Source organism: Lycorma delicatula, chromosome 3 (assembly GCF_047948215.1).
Source record: "Lycorma delicatula isolate Av1 chromosome 3, ASM4794821v1, whole genome shotgun sequence".
NCBI lineage: Eukaryota > Metazoa > Arthropoda > Insecta > Hemiptera > Fulgoridae > Lycorma > Lycorma delicatula.
In genome coordinates this window covers 106,254,034-106,277,164 of record NC_134457.1, presented here as the reverse complement: position 1 = coordinate 106,277,164, position 23,131 = coordinate 106,254,034, and the positions used below count along the sequence as shown (strand labels likewise).

Here is a 23,131-nt window from a genome sequence, read left to right as displayed (position 1 = left end):
TTTTATGTGCGTGCGTGTCCGGGTCTGCATTTACATGTATTGTATGTTGAGCTTGATTACGTAATAAGTTGATTATTAGGTGTAATTAAATAAGCGTAAATTTTGTTATAGCTTTCTTGTATAGGTTAAATGGAAATTTATTCTCGTTCATATTTAATGTAATTATAAGTTCCGCAAGATTGATAATAACTTATTTGATATTAGACAACGTTTGATAAATGGACAACGTATAAAGCGAAAAAAATTTAAATGGAATAATATTGTTGTTTAAAAGTAACGGTAAAGATGTCGTGACATTCGTTGCCATAGTGGGGGATGACAGAGAAATATGTGTGTCCCGCAGTTGTGCTGTATAAGTGTACGGGAAAGTGTAGTACGTGTGTTCGTAGACTCAATTTGTAAGACTGTTACTGACTCGAGGGAACTTCATCCAGTTTACTTCTTTTTGTCGAGATATTACTGATTAAGGTGAGTTTTAATTACTTTTTTTTATTTTATTACAATTTTTGAAACAATAATTTGCAGATGTTTTTTTTCTTTTTATGTATGTATTCAAATAATTTATTAATTTAAAAATGTTACAACCCAGTTTACACTCATTAATTTTAAAAAAATAAATAAATAATTATTTATTGTGTTTAAATTTTCTTCGTAACATTTAAAAAAATATTTACCGTTAATTTTTTTAATTGAATTTTTCTGTTTTAAAATTTATTATGAGGCACAAAAAATCACGTTGACTGTATCAAACAACCTACTAACATGACGGTTCTGGTTTGACTCTACATGTAGAAGCAATTCTTACCGACCGTGATTTATTTGATTATTTATGCTTCTAAGAAGGAATTATGCATCACAAATATACACGAAAATTTTTTTTTCATTTTTAGACATTCGAAGCGCATTGATTTTGTAGAAAAACTGGCAGAAGAGTAGTATTTTAAATAGAATAGAATGTAACGAAATTCTCATTGGTCTTTCACTCAGGAAGACATTTTTAAACAATGAAGGGTTATTTGAGATCGGCCCATTAGATCCTGAGATTATCCATGATAAACTAGCTGTCTCTTCATATAACCTACATAATAGTGTAAATGAAATATAGATCGACAATTAATATGTAGACTGAAATCTTTTTTTATTATAAATTTTTCTTATGATTTTTAAATAATCTAACAGAAAAAATCACATTGGTAGTCGGTTCTATAACGATCGACTGTTGTACTGAAGATCCTGTGTTCGATTCAGAAATCGAGTTCGGCATGTTTAAATGATTATCATTTCATTTCGTTCATTACGTGCAACTCTAACGGCGCGAAATAAAGAAATTCCAAAAAACTTTCTTGTGATCAACGGATCTTCGAAATTTTTAAAAAATTTAAGTAATATAATTCAACTACGTACTCGTTTTTTCAAGATAAAATTTTATATTCTTAATTGTTTATAAAACTAAAAACGATTTTTTCCCTTTAAATGAATTCTAAACGAAAAGGATACAGCGGTATTATTTCATTCGGTAGAACAACCGACTAGTATATTGAAGGTGCTCGGTGCTCTTGCACTGCAACCGCTGATTTCGTACTGAAGTACGACTCAACAGTGAAAACACGTTCATGTAGCGAAAACACCATCTTGTCTCTAGCAATACACTGAACATTTTGATTGCATTGTTGTTACTATCAGTAGTGTTCTACTGCATCGCCGCGATGTTCATAGGTTGGACGAGTCCATTTCAGTAACGAGTAAGGGAGTAAGCTTGACTTTTGAAATTTCATTGATGAGTGATTGATGGGTTGCTTTTTATATGGGACATCCTGTATTTTATGAATCAATTTGAAAGTGACTGGCACAAAATTCCGGTAGTTAATGTGTCCACAAGGAAGTGAAATATATATATAAAGTTTTGAACTGATGATGGTTTTGGGAACTGACGGATGTGTCGAAATTTTCCGAAAGAAAAATCATGGTACCCAATACAATGGGTAGCTTTGTTATTAAATCTCTCTAAAACTTACCTTGAAATTTACGGATTTCTTTCATAAAATGCTTAGAAATAGACTTCAAAATTTTTCGGGGAAATATGTTAATTTTCTTAATATCTAATTGGGAGTTTAACTATGATTTCTTTATAACACACATTTGTTTTGGATTTCTTACAGATATTTGGTGGTGAAGTGTGTATATATATATGTAAAAAAAAAAATAAAAACTACATGGTAAAGAAAACTCGTTAAGTGTAAAAAATAAAGAGGTTGAAGAAAGTAAAATCAATTTTAACCGAAGAGGAACTTTTAACAAGTAAAGTTGTACGAAAATCTAACAGAGTAAAATTTAATTAAAAAGGGTACACAAAAGCACCATAAAGAAGACAACAGTAAAGAGTTCTTTTATAAAAACCCTAGTAGGATTTAAACAAGAACCTAGAAGGATCTAAACTAGGAGAGGCTGTAATTTAGAGTAAAAAACAAAGAGGTAAAAGAAAGTCGAAACAACTTAACCCGAATAGGAACAAGTAAAGTTATAAAAAAACCCAACCAGAGTAAAATTTAATTAAAAAGGGTACACAACTGTTTCTTTTGTCTCATCTTTTTAAAAAGTAATAATAGAATACTAAAAAAAATAATAGATTTCTGCAGAAAGAAAAACAAAATAAATTAATTAGACTGAAGCGATTAAAAAGGTTCTCTAAGACGTAGGACATGTTGAAACATTTTTAAAACAAGATCTGTTTAGAAAGTTAATTTTCAATCACGAGTTGGAAAATAGAAAAAGAAGATGGTCTGGAAAGAAATAGACTGGAGAAGAGAGAGAGAAAATCAGTTAAAACAAAAAAAGAAAAAAATGCTGCAAAAAATTATCATTAACATTGTCCATATTGCCTAACATTATAACAATGACATACCATTAAATGTAGAAAAATGAGATTTTTATAAATGAAACAACCTCATAATAATCTACTTTTTGATGTGAGGCCACCACATTTAAACCCCCATGGCTGGGACACTAAAAAAATTAAACGGAAAAGTTAAGACTATACAGATTGACAATGTAGATCAGGCAAAGAGGATAGCTTTAATTTAGTTTTAATTATCTAACTGGTACAGGATAAATGCATCTGGTCATAATATAATACAACCAACTGTTCTTACGAAAAGGAATCATGTACATTTTAAATAAAAAAGCAATCCGTTTTTTGTAGAACTTTATTTGATTAAAAAAATAAATAACTTTGAATGTACATATGAAAATATTCAAAAACACAATTTTTAAATAATAAGAGTATATAAATATAGTTTAATCCACTTAAATATTTAAGTGGATGTGAAAGTTTACATTTCACAGACATATTATAAAATCAGACTATATAATTCTGAAATCTTTTACTTTGTGAACAAAATATTATTTCTTAACATCACATAATAATCGCAATTTATATATTATAATCCGTTCTAAAACTGAAATATAATAAACTAATTTTTTTATTACAATAAAATACTCTATTTCATAAAGAAATTTATTTTATAAAAAATTGAACACATATAAAATTTAATAAAAAATATTATTTTGGAAATAAAGAATAATCTGATCTCAAAAAAATAATAAAGCATCCGGGTGAGGACCCAATACCTGTGTAATTTTTTAAATTATGATTATTAGCTAATTAATCAATGATCTATTACAGACAATATTTGGAAGACAAAAAAAATCCTGCCAGAATGGCCACTCTGCCCCAATTCATCCTTGACACAAAATTTTCAGTGCAATGTCTCTCCTTTCAGTAACCTTTAAAATGTTATAAAACTTGTAGAGAATACAAAGAAGAGAAGAGCACATCAATAAACAAATTGGGAAATATATCAGGGTGGGTTAGAAAGGGAAGATTCTGTGTGGAAAAAATAAATAGTAAAGAAGAGATTTTTTTGCCTTTACAAAAGATCGGGCAAGATTCAAATAGAAATGCTAAATGTAATTGCTGAAATATATTTCTTAAATTATATATCACAAAATTTCTTAAAGAATGTATCAGAATATACCAGTAGCAACAAAGTATGATCTAATCTTAAAGATTCTTAATTTTTTTAGGTGTTAAAAAAAAATGTAATTTTTTTTACATTTTCTGATATTATATATTTTGAAAAATATTTTGGTAAATTTACAAGCATAAATTCAAAATAATTGCAAATTTATACACATTTAACTCATTGCTGTCATCTGGTCATTTTTAACCTGAGAGGTATATTTTTGTTGGCTATGTTGCAATGACAGTTGCTACTTCCCTGATTTCATTGTCCACTCTATTCAAGGGTGTTTCAAGGCCAGCTATAGTGCCATGTACAATGAAAACTTATTAGTTTATTTTTTACGAGAGTTCACAATCAAACCGATGATAGTAACAATGTTGCTTTTTTTTTGTAATAAAATCGTCATTGTATTTTTTACATTTTTAACAAATTATGAGTTTACTGAGTATAAGTACCTCTTGTGAATGTAGTAAAAGCTTGAATGAAAATGAAATTGAAGATATCTTAATGAACTGATGATCTGTAGGACAGTGAATCTATATTTAGTGAATATGATAGCGATAGTGAATGTGACATAGAAAGTCCTGACAATGTATGTGAAATTAAAAACAAAAACGCGATGAGTGTATCAGATGAATTGTTGAAAAGGAAATTAGACGAAAGTCTGTCTATGAAAAAATTGTTTAAATGGAGTACTGAACTAATGTTATTAGGACTCATCTTTCTCAAATAAAAGAAACTGCTAAAAACTTGCATCTCTATTAATTCAATTTATTATTGGGAATTACTGTTTTAATTAGAACATAAAATTACTAAATTATCACTAAAACTACTGCTCCGCAACTTCCTTTGTTAATCACACTGATAATATTGAATTAAAAGCTTTAATGGACTACTGTATTTATTTGGTATATTTAATTCTAGTAAAGAAGATGTGAGGGATCTACAGAAAGTGATGGAACTGGAAGTGTTATATTCAGGGAAACCATGTCCCTTCAGCGGTTTTTATTTCTGTTAGTTTTAACGGCACTAAAGTACACTCCAGTATACTAGATGGTGACAAAACCGCTCATATTTTCAAATTAATTAAAATGTTAATCTCAAATTGCCGGTCGAATTATTCTCCCACCAAGTATCTAATTGTAGACAAGATGCTTATCAGTTTTCAGGATCTATGCACATTTTGAATGTTCATGAAAAATAAGCCCTGAAAATATGGACACATATTTAAGGAAATCATTTGCCTTAACTCATATGAGACGACGACTTGTAGAATCCAGACTTCCAACATCGCTGACTTTAATATAAGAAATGTATTAAAAATTAAAAAAGGAAAAATCGAACCTGAATTGCTACAGAAAAAACACAGGCGATGTCATATGTGCCCATCAATCAATTACAACAAACATCACAACGTCTGTAGTGAGTGTGAGACCATGTATGCAAGTACAAATAACATCATAAGAAATAGTTGAAATTAGTTATGAATATTAAGATGTCGCTTTAAACTAGAAAGGCAATAAAAATCCTTTTCGCAGAATTTACAAAACTAATTTTTCTCTTTTGTATGAATATTAAGATGTAATTTTAAACTGTCTTTGCGATTAAATGCCTTTTGACAAAAGTTACAAATATAATTCTTCTCTTTTGTATGAATATTAAGATGTAATTTTAAACTGTTTTTCTGATTAAATGAATTTTGACAAAAGTTACAAACATAATTATTCTCTTTTGTATGAATATTAAGATGCATTTTTAAACTGGTTTTGTAATTAAATGACTTTTGACAAAAGTTACAAATATAATTATTCTCTTTTGTATGAATATTAAGATGTAATTTTAAACTGCTTTTCTGATTAAATGACTTTTGACAAAAGTTACAAATATAATTATTCTCTTTTGTATGAATATTAAGATGTAATTTTAAACTGGCTTTCTGATTAAATGACTTTTGACAAAAGTTACAAATATAATTATTCTCTTTTGTATGAATATTAAGATGTATTTCTAAATTGCTTTTGCGATTAAATGACTTTTGACAAAAGTTACAAATATAATTCTTCTCTTTTGTATGAATATTAAGATGTAATTTTAAACTGCTTTTCTGATTAAATGAATTTTGACAAAAGTTACAAACATAATTATTCTCTTTTGTATGAATATTAAGATGCATTTTTAAACTGGTTTTGTAATTAAATGACTTTTGACAAAAGTTACAAATATAATTCTTCTCCTTTGTATGAATATTAAGATGTATTTCTAAATTTCTTTTGACATTAAATGACTTTTGACAAAAGTTACAAATATAATTATTCTCTTTTGTATGAATATTAAGATGTAATTTTAAACTGTCTTTGTGATTAAATGACTTTTGACAAAAGTTACAAATATAATTCTTCTCATTTGTATGAATATTAAGATGTTTTGTTAAATTGCTTTTGCGAGTAAATGACTTTTGACAAAAGTTACAAATATAATTCTTCTCTTTTGTATGAATATTAAGATGTAATTTTAAACTGGCTTTCTGATTAAATGACTTTTGACAAAAGTTACAAATATAATTATTCTCTTTTGTATGAATATTAAGATGTATTTCTAAATTGCTTTTGCGATTAAATGACTTTTGACAAAAGTTACAAATATAATTCTTCTCTTTTGTATGAATATTAAGATGTAATTTTAAACTGGCTTTCTGATTAAATGACTTTTGACAAAAGTTACAAATATAATTATTCTCTTTTGTATGAATATTAAGATGTATTTCTAAATTGCTTTTGTGATTAAATGACTTTTGACAAAATGTACAAATATAATTCTTCTCTTTTGTATGAATGTTATGATGTTGCTTTAAATTAAAATTACAGTTAAAAACCTTATGGCAGATTTTGCAAACATAATAAATTTTCTCTTTCGTATGAACGTTTAAATGTGATTTTAATTCAGAACTTTGATTAAAAGTCTTCTGACAAATGGTACAAACATAATTCTTCTCTTCGTTATGCTTAATAAGTTGTGTTTTTAAATTATTTTCTGGAATAACAGACTTTTGACAAAAGTTAGAATTATTTACACTACTCTTACAATTATTCTTGGTACTTCTTTTGATGGTTAATTTTTCAATAATAACCTGTAAAATTAAACCAACAATTAAAAGGTAATTATGAATTAATACAAAATTATTTCCATTACAATAACATTATTCTATTTTGTAAAAAGTCGCAAAATATGGATAAAAAACTGAATATTTTAAACATATATTCAAAATAAACATCGTTTGGAATATTTTTTAATGATTCACAAGTAAAGTTTAATGTAATAACAAACTTTACTTATCCTATTGCATATCTATACACATAGCTGAAACTTTACAGATTGTCTGGGCTAAAGGTATCCAAAACAAATGGCCTATATTTAGGAAATAAGTCCTAACTTCTTAGTAGACTCAAATGATAGCATAAATCTCCAAGAATTGTTCAGGGTACTTTTAATAGTCAGTAGAATATGCGTATGATGTGCAGACAAGCTGACTCCAATGCGATTGTAGTCCATCAATATATGGATCCCACAAAAACCATTCAGTGCATGCTTTAGTTAATGGAGTTTCAATCATGTACATATGTTTAACAGCTTGTACAAACTGAATGGAATATCAATGGGCTGTGTTAATAGATTACTCATTTTAAAACTCTTGGCTTTGTATTTTGTTATTAATTATTTTTGAAAAAACAGACACCTTATCAAGTGACGTCATTTCTTGGTAGCGATTACTGCAATTAAAAAAAAAAAATCTTTGTTGATTATTAATCTGAGTAACTGTGTATACTTATATGTATACTTATACATACTTATATGTATGTTACGTTTTATCCTAAACAAGTACCTTGTGACAATTTGAAGTGTATTAAATTACTGTATATTACGTCAACACATAAATTTGTAAATTTGCTGTTTTCGTTTTTATTTTACGATACAGACTATCATATATCACTTTCAAACTGTTTCCTAAAAATAACTCGACCCAAAATCTCGGTCGAATTTGTTAACGGTCAAAATCAGATCATGAGGGTGGAAATGGGGTGGCTTTTTCGAAAAAACAAAATTTCGCTATAACCTTCTTATTAAGTAAAATATCGAATTCGTTTAAAGTTCCTACTATTCCTCGGAGAAAGGCATAAAACCTCTCTAAGTAAAGTTTTTTGATATCACCAACCATTGGTTCAGGGGGGGGGGGGGTGGAAAAATGGAGTTTTAAAGACTCCTCTAAACATTACCTAAAACTTTTGTCTTTAACAATTTTTGATACGACCAACCGTTACGGCAAGGGATGACAAAAATGTTGCTGGACTTTTAAGATCGGGCTTGTTGTATGCTAAAACTTTTTCACATGCAACCATTGTCGTATTGAGTAAATTTCAAGTGTTTCTTAACTTTAAGATTCAATTTTTGTTATCCTCTACTTAGCACCGATGAAATCTACCTCCGCCTTCTGGCGTGCCGAAAGGGACTTTTTTGTTCGCTAGCAACGAAACCCATCAATAAAAATTTAAAAAACTTTTATCGAAGTAGTTGCAGTTTTTTTTTTATTGAAGCAAACAAGCGTTCATTCTTTGATAATACATTCAACATATTATCGCCGTGTTCGTGCTTCGACAAGGATACTGAGAGACTAACAAACGTAAAAATGTCTTATAAATACAGTTAATTGCACTAAAAATATATAAAATAAAATAAATAACTGTAATAATAACAACAATAATAATAGATGTAATAATAATAATAATAATAATAATAATAATAAATATATATAACATACAAGATAGTAATTCAAATAAAAAGACAGAATTGATTTTATGATAATTATATTATAAATAAGTGTCATTAAATCATCTGATTGTGATCATTACACATCATGATCAAGTACAATGAAATGCGATAAATTGTATAACTTACGTTTTTTGGGAAGATCTTTAAATATTTTATATATACCAGTAATGATAATACTTCATTAAACGATGTTTAAAATAATACTTTGTAATAAAAATATGAATTAAAAAAATTAAACAAATAATTAATTATTAAAATATATCTAAGATATGGTGATTAACTTTGATTTTCCCATAGCATATATAAATAAATGTGATTTATGTATAATATATATATTTTGTTAAACTTATTCCGCTCTAATTACGATAAATTATTCGTATCAAAGCGATACGAATAATTTAATTTGCTAACACCGCTGAAGTTACATTTGTTGACACCGCACAGTCATTTGTGTTACTCATTGTTTTGCTGATCCCTTCAATAGGGAATTCAGGTACAATATAAGCTTAAATTTCACGATCGTTGGTACTGAGCTCTTCGGTCTATCTAGACTTTAATCATCCTAAGCAAAATTTTTTTTTGTCTTCTCAAGTATAACACTCAAATAGAGGCACCGACCAAGAAAAAAGTCTGTGTGTGTATGCTTCTGCGTATATATATATTTACTGAATTAATCTTTCTAAGATTCAGTAGATTAAATGTTATTTAAATCTTTACATTTAAAAATGTTAAGTTCGTTTTAGTACGCATCAAAAACTCAAAATGTTCTGCACCGATTGAGCTCAAATTTTAGCACGATATATAACCCACATCAAAGATTGTTTTTATCTATTTTTAGGATTCGAACTCGGAACCACCGGATTAAAGTCCGAGACTTTACCACTCGCGCCACGGAGGCCGGCAAACATATTCGTTAGGAGCCGAATAAAAACACGACTTACCAATATGGCGTTTTGTGTCAAACCAATTTTATACGGACTATAATTATTTTTAATACGCGAAATCCTTTGCAATGATTGAACATTAACTTAAACCACTTCAAAAATTATTCCTTTTGAACTAAGCCACATTTTGATATCATTGTTTTTCTATAACACGGCTGGAATTCTTTTCGTTTAATGATAAGAAGCGTACTATTTCTAAATATATACTATTTCTAAATATTTCAAATTCGTGTAATTTTTTACGAATCGCGTTTTTATCAAAATTTCACCTTTTTCTCAATTGACCTGTGGGGTATTGTTTTCTTTGGAGACCGTAATTCATTAGTAGATTCATACTCGAGAATCACGTTGTACACTGAAGCAACACAACTTCTACTTACGTTAGCAGTTTATTAATATCTGAAATCAACGCCGTTTGATTATTCTGTAATTTGTAAGCATTACTCTGCTCTTGTAAGCATTTAAAATGATGTGTTTTTTCGCACGACTTAAGGCTTTTTCCTTCGCAGCCCACAAATCCTTATATATAAAAATGTTAAGTTCGATTGTGTACGCTTCAAAAACTCAAAATGTTCTGCACCGATTGAGCTCAATTTTAGCACAATATATAACCCGCACAAAAGATATTTTTCGCATCAGTCACATACCCGCAACCGCGAAAACAGTTTTTTAACGGTCAGCTGTGTACCAGTGACCGCGTCATCTGCCGGAAGCGAGGGTAACAATCGCCATACTAGCTAACGACAACCGCAGTCACATGTAAAACAATATCTATTCCCAATTACATTGTTTATTAACAAAAAAAAAAACGTATCCACTTGCATCTGATTCAGATTATTATACAATCTGAATTAAATATTCACTTTAATCGAGGTACTTCTGTGAGATCGTGTCGTGATTGAGCTGCGTCTTTCACCAAATCGTAAGTAGAGGTTATGTTTTATATGAGAGAAGGTCAGAAAAAATATTAATTTTTTATAATTATTATTTAACTTTTTCATTTAACTAATATTTTACTTATTTATTTAAATTCATGTATTTAGTTAATATTATTAATTTTTAGCCACTTTTCAATACTGTCTGTCCTGTGTCTCATTGTTGTCGAGCTGCAGCTATGAGAACCATGAGAGATAGGTGAAAAAACGTTAAATAAATTTTTTTGGCCTTTTCAAAATGAAAGTTATTCGTTATTAAACTTTTTGTTCTTTCTGTAATGCTGTGAGAGCCATAAGAGGTTATAATGTTATCCCTTCCTTGTATTCCAGTGAAAGCCGAAATAATGCCTTGCAGAAAATCGAATTTGGGCCGCTGCACTCGCCACACAGAAGGATCAAGAAGACGGCTTTCGAATATGACTGAGGAAGAGCGGGCATCCGTACGAGAGAGGAACAGACTAAGCACCATCCAGATACGTAACGTGGCACCGGCAGAAAGACGAGCAGCCTGGTTTGAGGATGCACGATTGCGAGCACGTCAGTCGCGTTCTGCAGCAACAGATTTGGTTCGTTCTCAACGGAATGAACGCGACAGGGTGAGGATAGCTGAAACACGAACCCAAAGAACAGCTGATCTGAATCTGCAATACAATCGTCTTGCGTTCCGGAACAATCCAGCTGTTGATTATAGTTCAAGTCGGCATGTTGTCATTGGCCAGATGAGTCATGTCTGTACCTACTGCCAGGTCTGCCACCACCAGAGCCATTGAAAACTCTACTTGTTGGATCTATCGCTGAATCGAAGTATTTCCTATTGAACATCAGGAAATATAACTCTAGCTTCCAAATTACGTCATTTGGTGCGGAAATCATGACGACTCAATTCATGCCAACTTTAAAAATCAAAGGGCAAATATATCACAAAGCTGGCTCCCTGCTCCCGTTCTCAGGTAGTGACCATAAATTCCTTCAAAAGTACTTAATTGGTGATGATAGAGATGAAGTCGATGCACGTTGTGGAATATATACCTCGCTATGAAGACCCATTATTTCGCAGCAATTAGGAACAATTAGGTGCGTTTGTTCAAACGGCAATTGATATGATGCCATCAGATACCCACAAGATTGTCATTCACGTAGACAAAACGCCCGCTGGAGAACATGTTCGGAGATATAATGCTCCAACTATAGACGAAGTAGTCATAGTCGGAGATCAGTTCCAGAGATATTGTTCTCCATCGAAGAAACGATCAATTGATAAACGTCGCAGAAACTTCGGTGTGCCACAGCGAAGCGTGGCAGGGTACAGCTAGTTATATATATATAATTATATGTGTGTGTGTGTGTGTGTGTGCGTGCGCGCGCCAATTTTTCACTTAAAATTTGAGAATCTATATCAATAGTTATATATATATATATATATATATAACTTGACTGTAGTATTTAACAAGTAGTACTCTGATTTTGTTTGTTTCTCATAAAAGAAATTCACATCACCGGAAAGCTTTGTTAGTTTTTTCCTGGTACAATAAAGTAAAATTTACTAGTCTTTATCTGTAAGAGATAAACACTAGGTTTTTGTAAATGAGTTTTAGAAATAAAGAATTTTTCTTTGTCATTCATAAAAATCACATTTATAAAAAATCACTTTTATTTATTATGAAGCTAGTTTTCATCTTAGGTATAACTGGACATTCGTAAGCATACAAATGGGCCTACCGGACGGTTTACTTAAGCTTAATGAAAAAAAATTACAGCAATTTGTCAAAAGGGAAAAATCTGTAAATAGACTAGGTGAATTCAAACAAATAATTTACATGAGAAAACAAATAATTTACATCTTAAACTATGTTAGGTAAAATTTTGCCTAGATCACTTGACTGTGAATCTACTGTCGTTACTGAAATTTTTCATAAAAAATGAAGAAAAGTTGGGTCTTTTCTATTTTTTTTCTCCACTGTGGTTTTTTACACAACGTACAAGTAATTGTTCATGTTATATGGATGTAATTACAAATAATAAGCATAATCTAACAAAACTTAACCTATATGCAGAGGATTGTCATTTTTCTGAACCTTGTGCTATAAGAACGGAAACGGGTCTTAATTATCGAGCTTCACGCAGAAACGCATTACAAAGTATTTAAATAGCCTGCACCTAATTAGTTAATTGTAGCTAATTAAATATTAAATTATGTTTAAAATTTTAATGAAAAAATACATAAATAATTTTTTTTTTTGGGGGGATAACGGAGACTATTATGATCCTTAGCCCTAATCTCAATCTAAAACTTTCCCACCCATATCAAATATAGCAATCATATCAAAAGACCACTCTTATCAAAGAGATTATCCTGAAAATAGGAGTGTCATAGAATATTAAAACCCGAAAAGAACAGAAGGTGACAGGAGTGTATTAAACATACAATTGCCACTTAAAACCCTACAATCCATTTCTAAAGAAATGTCAATATTATAAAAACTGGTGCAAAAGCCCGTAATTATGTAACATTATGTTTAGACATAATATTGGGAAGCAACAGATTTACGGTTTTATTTTTATTGATATCGATCAGAAATCTTGTTGACCTTCTTGTTGAGCCGATCACCGAAGTTTACATCCTATATTCAGGTTGCTGCGGCTCCTGCAGCTTCTTTTAAGTCAATGAAGAAGACTGCAGCCAAAGTACAGATTGAAAAAAAATCCCAGATCAGGGATCTGTGAAAACAGAAATAATGATTTTGGAAAAGTAAGATTTAGAAAAAAGCAACAATGGAGCCTCCGAAATCGCGGAAGCCTTTTGGGTGAGAGGGCAAGTAGTTCGGCCGTCCCACATGTTCTAGCAGTGAGTGCATCCAGTCTCAACTGTGATGTACTTCTGATCGCGTCATTTGATGCAAGATATCCTCCACGATTTACGGTGAAGGATGTGAAGATTCTATCTACCTGGATTCAGATACTTTGGAATTCGACATCTAGACCTTCAGGATGATAGTAAAACGGAAGAAGAAAGGATAAACGGAATGGCCTAACGGATAACCTAGGCGATAATGACAGAGAATTTTTTAAGAATTTTGATCAAAGGAAGATTTTAATTTCTTTTGTTTGATCGTGAATTTAGTTATACAGGATCGATAACATTTTGTAAGAAATGGTTTGAAAGCTTAAGTGTTTTAAAGTGTCAATTTTATACGGTTTTAAGTAACAAGGACCCTTTACATCCTTCTAATTTTGTGTTTCTTTTGGGGTTTTTATTACTCCCTGACAACTCTATTTCTGGGTGATCTATAATGACAAGACTAGCCTACTACTATGTCGCTCGTGCTATTAACGGAGAAGTAAAAGGATTTTTCTTTTTCTTCTTGATTTAGAAGGGGGCTAATGACCACAGCAGTCGATGCCCCTAAAACTTCGAAAAAAAAATTCACATATTTTCACATATCTTGAATGTTTTATTCAATTATAGATATTTAGGGTACTTTACGCGCGCTTTAAGATTTTTTTTGTGAATGAGATCATCATATAGACAGACAACATACGAGCAAGTTGGTTATTTCTTCAAATTTTTTATTTCAGTTAAAGTACTTGTAATTTAAGTAAAATAATAGTCTTATCTAATGCAATTAAAGTAATTACGTGAATAATTTATTTTCCAAAGATAAAATTAATCATTTATAAACCGGGCATTAATAATTAAATTCACTTTACCACGGCAAACATACTACAAAGAAATAATTATTTCTCAAAATTGTTTTCTGGAACTTTTAATACACATTAAGGTAAGAATTATAATTTTTCATATGATAGCTTAAAAATTGCTGAAGTTAAGAATTAAAAGTAATTCTTATTATTTTATTAATCATTCCAGTTGTATATGAAATAAAAGTTGGTTGATTACCTTTATTTTTTCAATCAAAATGATTTCTAATTTTATTTTAGCGATAAAATAAATAAATTTAACAAAATGATTTTCTTTGATAACATATACGAAAGTAAAAATTATAATAACCCACCGGGTTGGTCTAGTGTTAAACTTGTCGTCAAAAATCAGCTGATTTCGAAGTTAAAGTTCTCAGGTTCAAATTCTAACAAGAGTAAGGCAAGCTTACGTGCTTTCATTTACTTTTGAACACTAGATCGTGGATACCGGTGTTCTTTGGCGGTTGGGTTTCAATTAATCACACGTCGTTACTGAAAAGTGTGACTAGTTGAAAAATGAAATAATAAAATGAAAGAAAAAACCTCTTTTTTCTTTCTTTTGTCTTTAGCCTCCGGAACCATCGTATGGTATTACTTCATAGGAAGAATGAGGATGATATGTATGAATAAAAATGAAATATAGTCTTGTACAGTTTCAGGTCAACCGATCTTGAGACGTGTGGTTAATTGAAACCGAACCACCAAAGAACGACGGTATCGACGATCTACTATTCAAATCCGTATAAAAGTAACTGACTGCCTTTACTAGGATTTGAAACTTAGAACTCTTGACTTCGAAATCAGCTGTTTGCGCTGACGAGTTTATCACTACTAGACCAACCCGGTAGGTTAAAAAAAACCTGAAACCAATTAATTAATCTAAACCAAATACGATAAAATTCAGATAAATAAATTTTATTTCTTTTTGACTGAAATTGTAGAAATCTTTTATATTTATGACATTTTGAATTATTATTACATTTAAATAATAGTCTGGCTCCAGTAATATACATAATCATTATTATTTTTTATTTGGAAAGTTGTCTATAAACATAAGAAGAAATTTTATTAAGTGATTTTAGTAAATAAAATCTCTTCACTTGTGTGAAATTAAAAATATACTATGAAAGTATAGGACTGAAATGGTATAATACTTTAATTGCAACTAGTTATTGTATAACCACCTGTTTTAAACCCGTAATAACATTTGCACCTCTCTCTAAAATAATACAAACAAAATCAGTAACCAAATTAACCGATGTCATCTTCAAAAAAAGCAGTTTTCAATTTCCAAATTCAGTCAATTTAAACACGTACATATATAAAAACACAAAATACTCAGATCAAAATAAGTCACTACAAAAAAATAAAATAGATATAAATACGCAGATAAAATATTTAGATCACAAATATACCATATTATGATTCTTCAGGTAAAAACAACCGTTTTACAATATTATGATATTATTCCTAAAAATAAAACAAAATACAAAACAATAACACACGTTTCGCCTTCAATGCGAGGCTTTATCAAGATTATACATAAATATATTATATATTATAAATTAAAGTTATTTATAAATATTGCAAATATTATATAAAGTAGTTTCCTTTTAAATACAAAAGGAAAAAATAGTTACAACATAACTGACGAAACATAACATAATCTCCGTAAAAGAACTATCACAACCACCAAAATGAATAGCTTGTTTTCTTTCTACAAGTCATATAAAGTTCGATAAATTTTAAAGATATTCTCTAATTCCTTCTAACATCCTTAAAAGTATCGAATGAAACGCTTTTTTAATATCCAGAAAAATATTCATACAACTCTTTCTAAGATTTATCGTTGTGGCGATCGTCTCAGTTATTTCTAATATGTGGTCTTCAGTAGTCTGATTTTTTGAAATTATATAATTATCCGCTTAATTTTATCAAAATGAAATTTTCTCTGCTGCCGCTTCATTTTAAAACCTAATGAAAGTGAGTTTTTCTTGGATTATGAATCTGTTACATTTTGTCGTTACTTGGTGGTAATTTTTTATCTGAAATGAGTGAAATAGCATATTCGACGATCCCTCACTATATTTCGTACTGCTTATGTACTGCCATCGAACACTAATTTAGCGTGTTCATGGCTAAATTAGTGAGCCGTGCGCTCTTAATTTATTATTTTTTTCACCTTTTTTTCACACTTATGATTTTTAATGAGGAAATACAGGTTTTATTGATATTTTTTAAAGATCACTGCTTCATTTACTTGGTAATTTTAATAATTATATTACTAAATTTATGTTCAGATGTTTATGTGAAATACTTTCGTGAAAAATACAGTTAAAAATAGATAAATAATTATTATTATAAAGAATATTATTAACTAAAGAATAAAGAAATTGTAAATTAATAAATTATGAATTATAAATAATTAAGTCATATTTAAAAAAAAAAAAAGTTGTTTAAAGAATAAATAATAAATTAACAAATGTGATACAGAAAACTGGCATTAAAGCATAGAAGCAATTACTTAATTCTCATAACCGATCTTAGAAACAGTAATAATAAAATACTTTTTAGAAAAAGAAGTTTGTTGGAAAAGCAAATAAAGAGGTAAATAAAAAAATGCTAAAAAGGCAAAAGTGGCTAAAATTAGGTTTTGTAACATAAAGTTCTTATTTTTACTTATATTCATCAAGAAAATAAAAATGAAATCGAAGACCAGCTTGATCGACATCGGAATCGGTAACTCTTGAAGTAGTAGATGTACTTCTATCTTCTTCAGTCTTTACTGAAAAAAAAAAGTATTTCTAGTGAAATATTTTATTCAGTTATTTTTTTGGGTTTCTACGGATGTCGGGGGATGTGTATTATGTGAGTCAGAGGGTTTTCAAAAAAATGTATTTCATGAGTTCCTCAATAATATTTAATACGTTCTGCAGTAATATTTTTGTATCTGTATTTTTAAAAAAATAAACTGATAAAGGATTTTTATGACTGAAAATCAAACGAATAAAATAAATATTAAAAGAAAACAGAATATTACGTAAATCTTTTTTTTTGAATAAAAGATAAATACGAAGCACGGCTGATAAGAAAAATTTGCCCACTAGCATGGTACACGGAGACAAGAGGTACTATCAAGTTGAGCGTGACAGCACATGGTAGCTAAAATAACCCCTCTATTTGAAATCCGTTTATCGGTTTGTTTTCAGTAGCAATTAAAATGTAGTCGAGTAGGTACTTAAATCACACAACGTGTGATTTAAGTATTTTTTTTGTGAATGAGATCTTCACATAGACATAGTTGGATGTTTCTTAGAATTTGTTTATTTCAATACAGATTTACGTAAACTAATACACTCATCTAATCAAATTAAAGTAATTACGTAATTTTATTTTTCCAAAGATAAAATTAAACATTTATAAACCGGACACTAATTAATTTAATTCACTTTACTACGGAAAACGAAAGAGTAAGAAATAATTATTTCTCCAAACAGTTTTCCAGATCTTAAACAGACGTTACGGTAAGATAAATTATTTTTCATGTTATAGTAGCTTATAATTTTCTTCTTAGTTAAGAATTAAAAGTAATTATCATTTTATTTTTTTATTAAACATTTCGTTTATCATGAACTAAAAGATGCAATCAAAAATGAATGATAGTTTTAATTTACGATAAAACAGATAATTTTTTTAAAACTATTTTGGTATGTATTACTTATACAAATGTAGAAATTATAATAGATTTTATAACCGAGAATTAAACCTTAACTTGTCCTTATGCAAAAGTCAGAAAACTAGAGATAATTGCCGGAAAAAATCTGAAAATTGAATAATAAAAAAAAACAAAAATAATTTACATGAATTAATTTTATTTCATAAAAGACTAAGAAAAATTCTGATTAATAATTTTTATTTCATCCTAATCTTTAGATTCTAAGGAATGTTGTACATTTATGAAATTTCGAAAATTATATTCTGTTTAACTAATATTCTAGTTAAAAAAAAATCAATAATAATACAGTCATTATTATTCTTTAGCAAGGAAAATTCAGAAAACAGTTCAATATAATAAACTGTAAAATCATCTACGAACATAATTAGTAACATTTTTAAAACATAAATCAAATTTGAAACTTATATTTAATATAAAACAAATAATTAAGATACACACAGTAAAGTGTTACATAATTATCATGTAACTACGTTTCCGCCTGTTATATAGTAGGACTTTCTCTTCAGTTTTGTAAAATTTAAAAAACACTATGTAAAAGTATAAGACTTCAATTTTAACACAATTTATTGATAACTGGTTAGTATCTGATTGCTAAAACCGTAATAATATTTTCAGATCTCTCTAAACTAATCTAAACAAAATCAGTACCAAAATTAATCGTTTCGTTATCTGAAAAAAGAGTAAATTTCAACTTGCAATATTCAGTTATTTATAATATACATAGAATATAACTAGTATATAATATTGTAAATATATATTCCTTTTAAATACAAAAGTTCATAAGATTACTGACGAAACATTACATCAATCTCGATAAAAGAATTATCATACCTCCCAAAAATAATAGCTTCTTTTCTCCTAGTAATAAAAAGTTGAATAAATTGTAAAGATATTCTCTAATTTCACAATTTCTAACTTCCTAAAAGGTATTGAGTGAAACGCTTTTTTAATAACCAGAAAAATACAAAGTAAAGAATAAATATAAAAAATAATATTTTTTTAAAGACTAAGAAAACTTTCTGATTAATAATTATTATTTCATTTTTGAATAATAGATAAATACGAGGCTCGGCTGATAAAACTTTGTCCACTAGCGTGCTACACGGAGACAAAAGGTACTATCGAGTTTAGCGTGACAGCAGATGGTAGCTAAAATACCCCCTCTATTTGAAATTGTTTTTCGGTTTATTTTCAGTAGCAGTTAAAATGTAGTCGAGTACGGCCAATTTGTCAACACAGTCAAAACAGCGCACAGGGATCAAATATTTAACATCAGAAAATCTAAATCCTACGAATATTTTTCATCGTTTAAAAGCGGTTTACAGTAGTGAAACTGTTGTAGGGTACTGTAAATAGGTGGGCGTTAAAATTTCGCGAATGTGAAGCTGGTAAAGTGACAATTGAGGATGCATCTTGCAGCGGACGACCAGTTCCTGTGACCGACGAGAAACATCGAAAGTGGTGGACGATTTGCTTCAAAGTGACCGGTGAATCACCCAGCAACGCATCGCTATTCAGTTAGGCATATCTAAAGAACGAGTTGGTCATATTATAGAGCAATTGGGTTACCGTAAAATCTGTGCACGATGGGTACCGTGTAAACTTTCTGATGGCTCTCCCCCGCACGATGACATGACATGAAACGACTGTGACCACTGACGATGAGATGAAAGAAGGTGTGGCCGCTTTGTTCCGAGAAAGCTCACAGAATCTTTCAGTGACAAAACCTTGTCACACGTTGGAAAAATAGTACATGGGGATTATAGCGAAAAATAAATACTGCATTTTGCAGCTAAGGTATTGTACTTTTATTCATTTTTTATTTCATTCCAGTATCTGTTTTTCATTACCATGCTAAGCATATATAAGAAAAATTTATTAGCCGAACCTCGTGCAAAATTGGTACACTGAATTAGTACACAACCAATAATAGTACACTGAATGTAAATTTTGTATTTTATTTACCGTCGAAAATATATGATAGATACGTTCACGCCTTTCATGAAAAAATAGCGCTAAATACAGATGCTCCAAGCTAAATTTTTAGAAATTTATCCGGGATGTAACATTTTTTTCTGATGAATTATTTTCAACTTTATTACGAGTGTTTAAAGTAAGTGATATTTTTTAAAATTATTTAATCAAATTCTAATTCAAAAATTAAATTAAAGAAAGAAACATATACACCACAGCAAAGAATTAAAAAAAAAAAAAAAAATATTCAAAAGAAAGATATTATATTAATAGAATTGTCAAACTGACAAAACTAATGGAAAGAAGTGAGTCTCGCTGTTAACTGCAACATACTTATAAAAAATGGAGAAAAATAAAGAGATTTGTTTTAAAAAATGTCAATGACACTACGATGGCGGCACACAACTACACTTAATGCGTCGTATATGTTGAGATAAACGCTCTTATTAGTTAAGAAAATTTACCAGTCTTATTTTTTTACCAAACGTTAACGTAGAATATGAGCTATACGTTGATAATTGGTCACAAACCGTTAAATCTTTTGTTAAAAAATAATGACACTTTTTAAAAAAATCAAAAATTTAATTGAACTTGAGATTAAACAAGAACATATATTAAATACCATGAGAAAACTCAAATATTAAATAAATATAAACCAATAAGCGTACACTAAATGTAAATATTGTAATTTAATTATTGTCCAGAATATATATAGATAAGTTCACGCCGTATTTGAAAAAATAGCCCTAAGTTAAGACGCTCCAAGATAAATTTCTAGAAATTTATCGAGTGGCCACTTACATCGTATTCTAAGTTAAACCATCATACATTATATACAGAAGTTTATCACAGGCTTGTATTTTTAATTTTAGATATGGGATTATTTTGCAAAGGATAAAAGACAATAGAGACAATAAAAGACAAAAACGTTCAGATCATTAAAGATATTTCTAATTATTAATGGAAAAAAGGATAAAATTTCAGTTAAAATTTATAAACAAAAAAATAATATTTTGTAATCGTTAGCTGTAAATAAAATTTGTGAAGCCAGTTGTTGGTTGAAAGTAAAAATATCATTGCGACTTTTATTTGATTAGAAACAAAGGTTTAAGAATTAATAGAAATGAAAATATTGAAGTTTAAACAAAATTACTGTTATATGGCTGCAAATTTACTGTTCTCCTTAAGACTTCCATTCTTACGGCAGCAGAAGCTCAAACCGATTGAATTCTTACTGATTTATGGTTTAATTTAACTTTGTTAAATTCATTATAAATAAAACTGTTTTAAAATCGGTTGGACATACCTGTGTAAACAAAATGGAAAAGGTATCCATATAAAAAAAAAAAAAGTAATACAATTTAAGTATTGTATATATGTGTAATTGCAATTTTTATTTCAGATGGAGTTCACCAAAGCGATGACAGCAAACATAATACTTTTAATCGGATTTGCGGTAATGATTCCTTTGGCATTCGGTGAATATAAATTTCATCCTAAATTCCATCACCAACTCAGCGAAAATGGAAGCATAAATGGTACACATGATCTTTTTATCGGAAATCTAACCGGTGGAGATGTGTAAGTACAGGTGTTATCAATTTAGAAATATTTTTAAATCCTATAATATAAATAATAGTTAAGCATTCTTTTTAGTTATAATTAGAAATGCGTTTTAGATGCATGAGTCGTCTCATCAGTTAAACTAATTATAAAACATTTGAAAACAATTTTAAAAAAATTGTATATAACTTACTTTTCTAACAAAAATTTTTATTACAGACAAGTCATTCATCAGAAATATTCCACTAAGATTTAAAAAAATTGTTTTAATTGCTTTTTTAAGCAGTTACTACTACTCCTTCAATCTCTATGGAGGAGTTGTAATGTCCCTTCATTTCATTTGAACTTTCCTGGATTCATTCCGTATAAGGCATGGCATTTTTCAGGCTTTTAAATTTCATTATCATCCATCAGCAACTATTATTATGCATCAGACTGTTGGTGCCTGTATTAATAAATATTTTAACTAACATTATTTATTATATTAATTGATGGGGACGCATAAAATTAGTTTTTCATGTTGTATTAAGTTTGTTGTGTAATTTTAAAGATAGATAATTACAAACATAAATAAATATGTATATAATTGTGTGTGTGTGTGTGTGTGTGTGTGTGTGTGTGTGTGTGTGTGTGTGTGTGTGTGTGTGTGTGTGTAAAACATACTGAATCCAACTAAGAAATGTGGTAGACATCTATAACGCTATAAAAAAGAAATCAATGACTTTTTAATGAAATATATTTTATAGAAAAATTACTGTTTATGAACAATAACATTAATTATTTTTAACTTTTGTTTTCTAGATTACTATACCATAGTGGAATTGCTGCAGCTGGAAAAGGGAATGAAAGTTTTACTTATGATTTCCAATATCCGGCATACGGTTACAACAATTTAACAATTAGTTATTTAAAGGTCCTCGATTTATTAGGAAAAGGTAAAAATGGATATCCGTCTTTGAAGGAAGGAGGAGTTGGATACAACTACACAGTCATCAGTTTTAAGTCAAACAGCAGTTATGGACTCAATTTTAATTTAACAATCTACGGAAATGTTAACCAGTTTAATAGAACGGTTCATCAAATTATTACAAAACATTAACAACAAACAAGTGAAGTAAAAATGTATCGATTAGTAAAAATAATTTCATGAATAAATTTTGATGATATATACAAACATGTTTTCATTTCACTTATATTATTGTCTTACTAGAAACTACTTATCTATTTTCCCAATTGAACTGTAATACCGTCCAGATTATCATATTGCCTCAGTAAAGTCAAATACTTCAATATAGATAGCACATAGAATACGTGGTTCCTTAAAGAAGGGTATATAATACTTTGCATTTCATTCTAATAAAGTGTTTTTCGTTTTTAAAATTTATAAAACAATTAATATTTTCTATTTAAAAGAATGAGTAAATTCATACTTTT

The 23,131-nt window shown here is 29.1% G+C and overlaps 1 protein-coding gene across 1 annotated transcript; it reads left to right on the top strand.

Moving 5' to 3' along the window:
* The first annotated feature begins 14,398 nt into the window (after positions 1-14,398).
* Positions 14,399-22,871, top strand: LOC142320957 (uncharacterized). Its single transcript, XM_075358944.1, has 3 exons — positions 14,399-14,504; positions 21,537-21,715; positions 22,499-22,871. The coding sequence occupies exons 2-3, from the start codon at positions 21,537-21,539 to the stop codon at positions 22,794-22,796; spliced, it is 477 nt and encodes a 158-aa protein (XP_075215059.1). The 5' UTR covers positions 14,399-14,504; the 3' UTR covers positions 22,797-22,871.
* Positions 22,872-23,131: the final 260 nt, after the last annotated feature.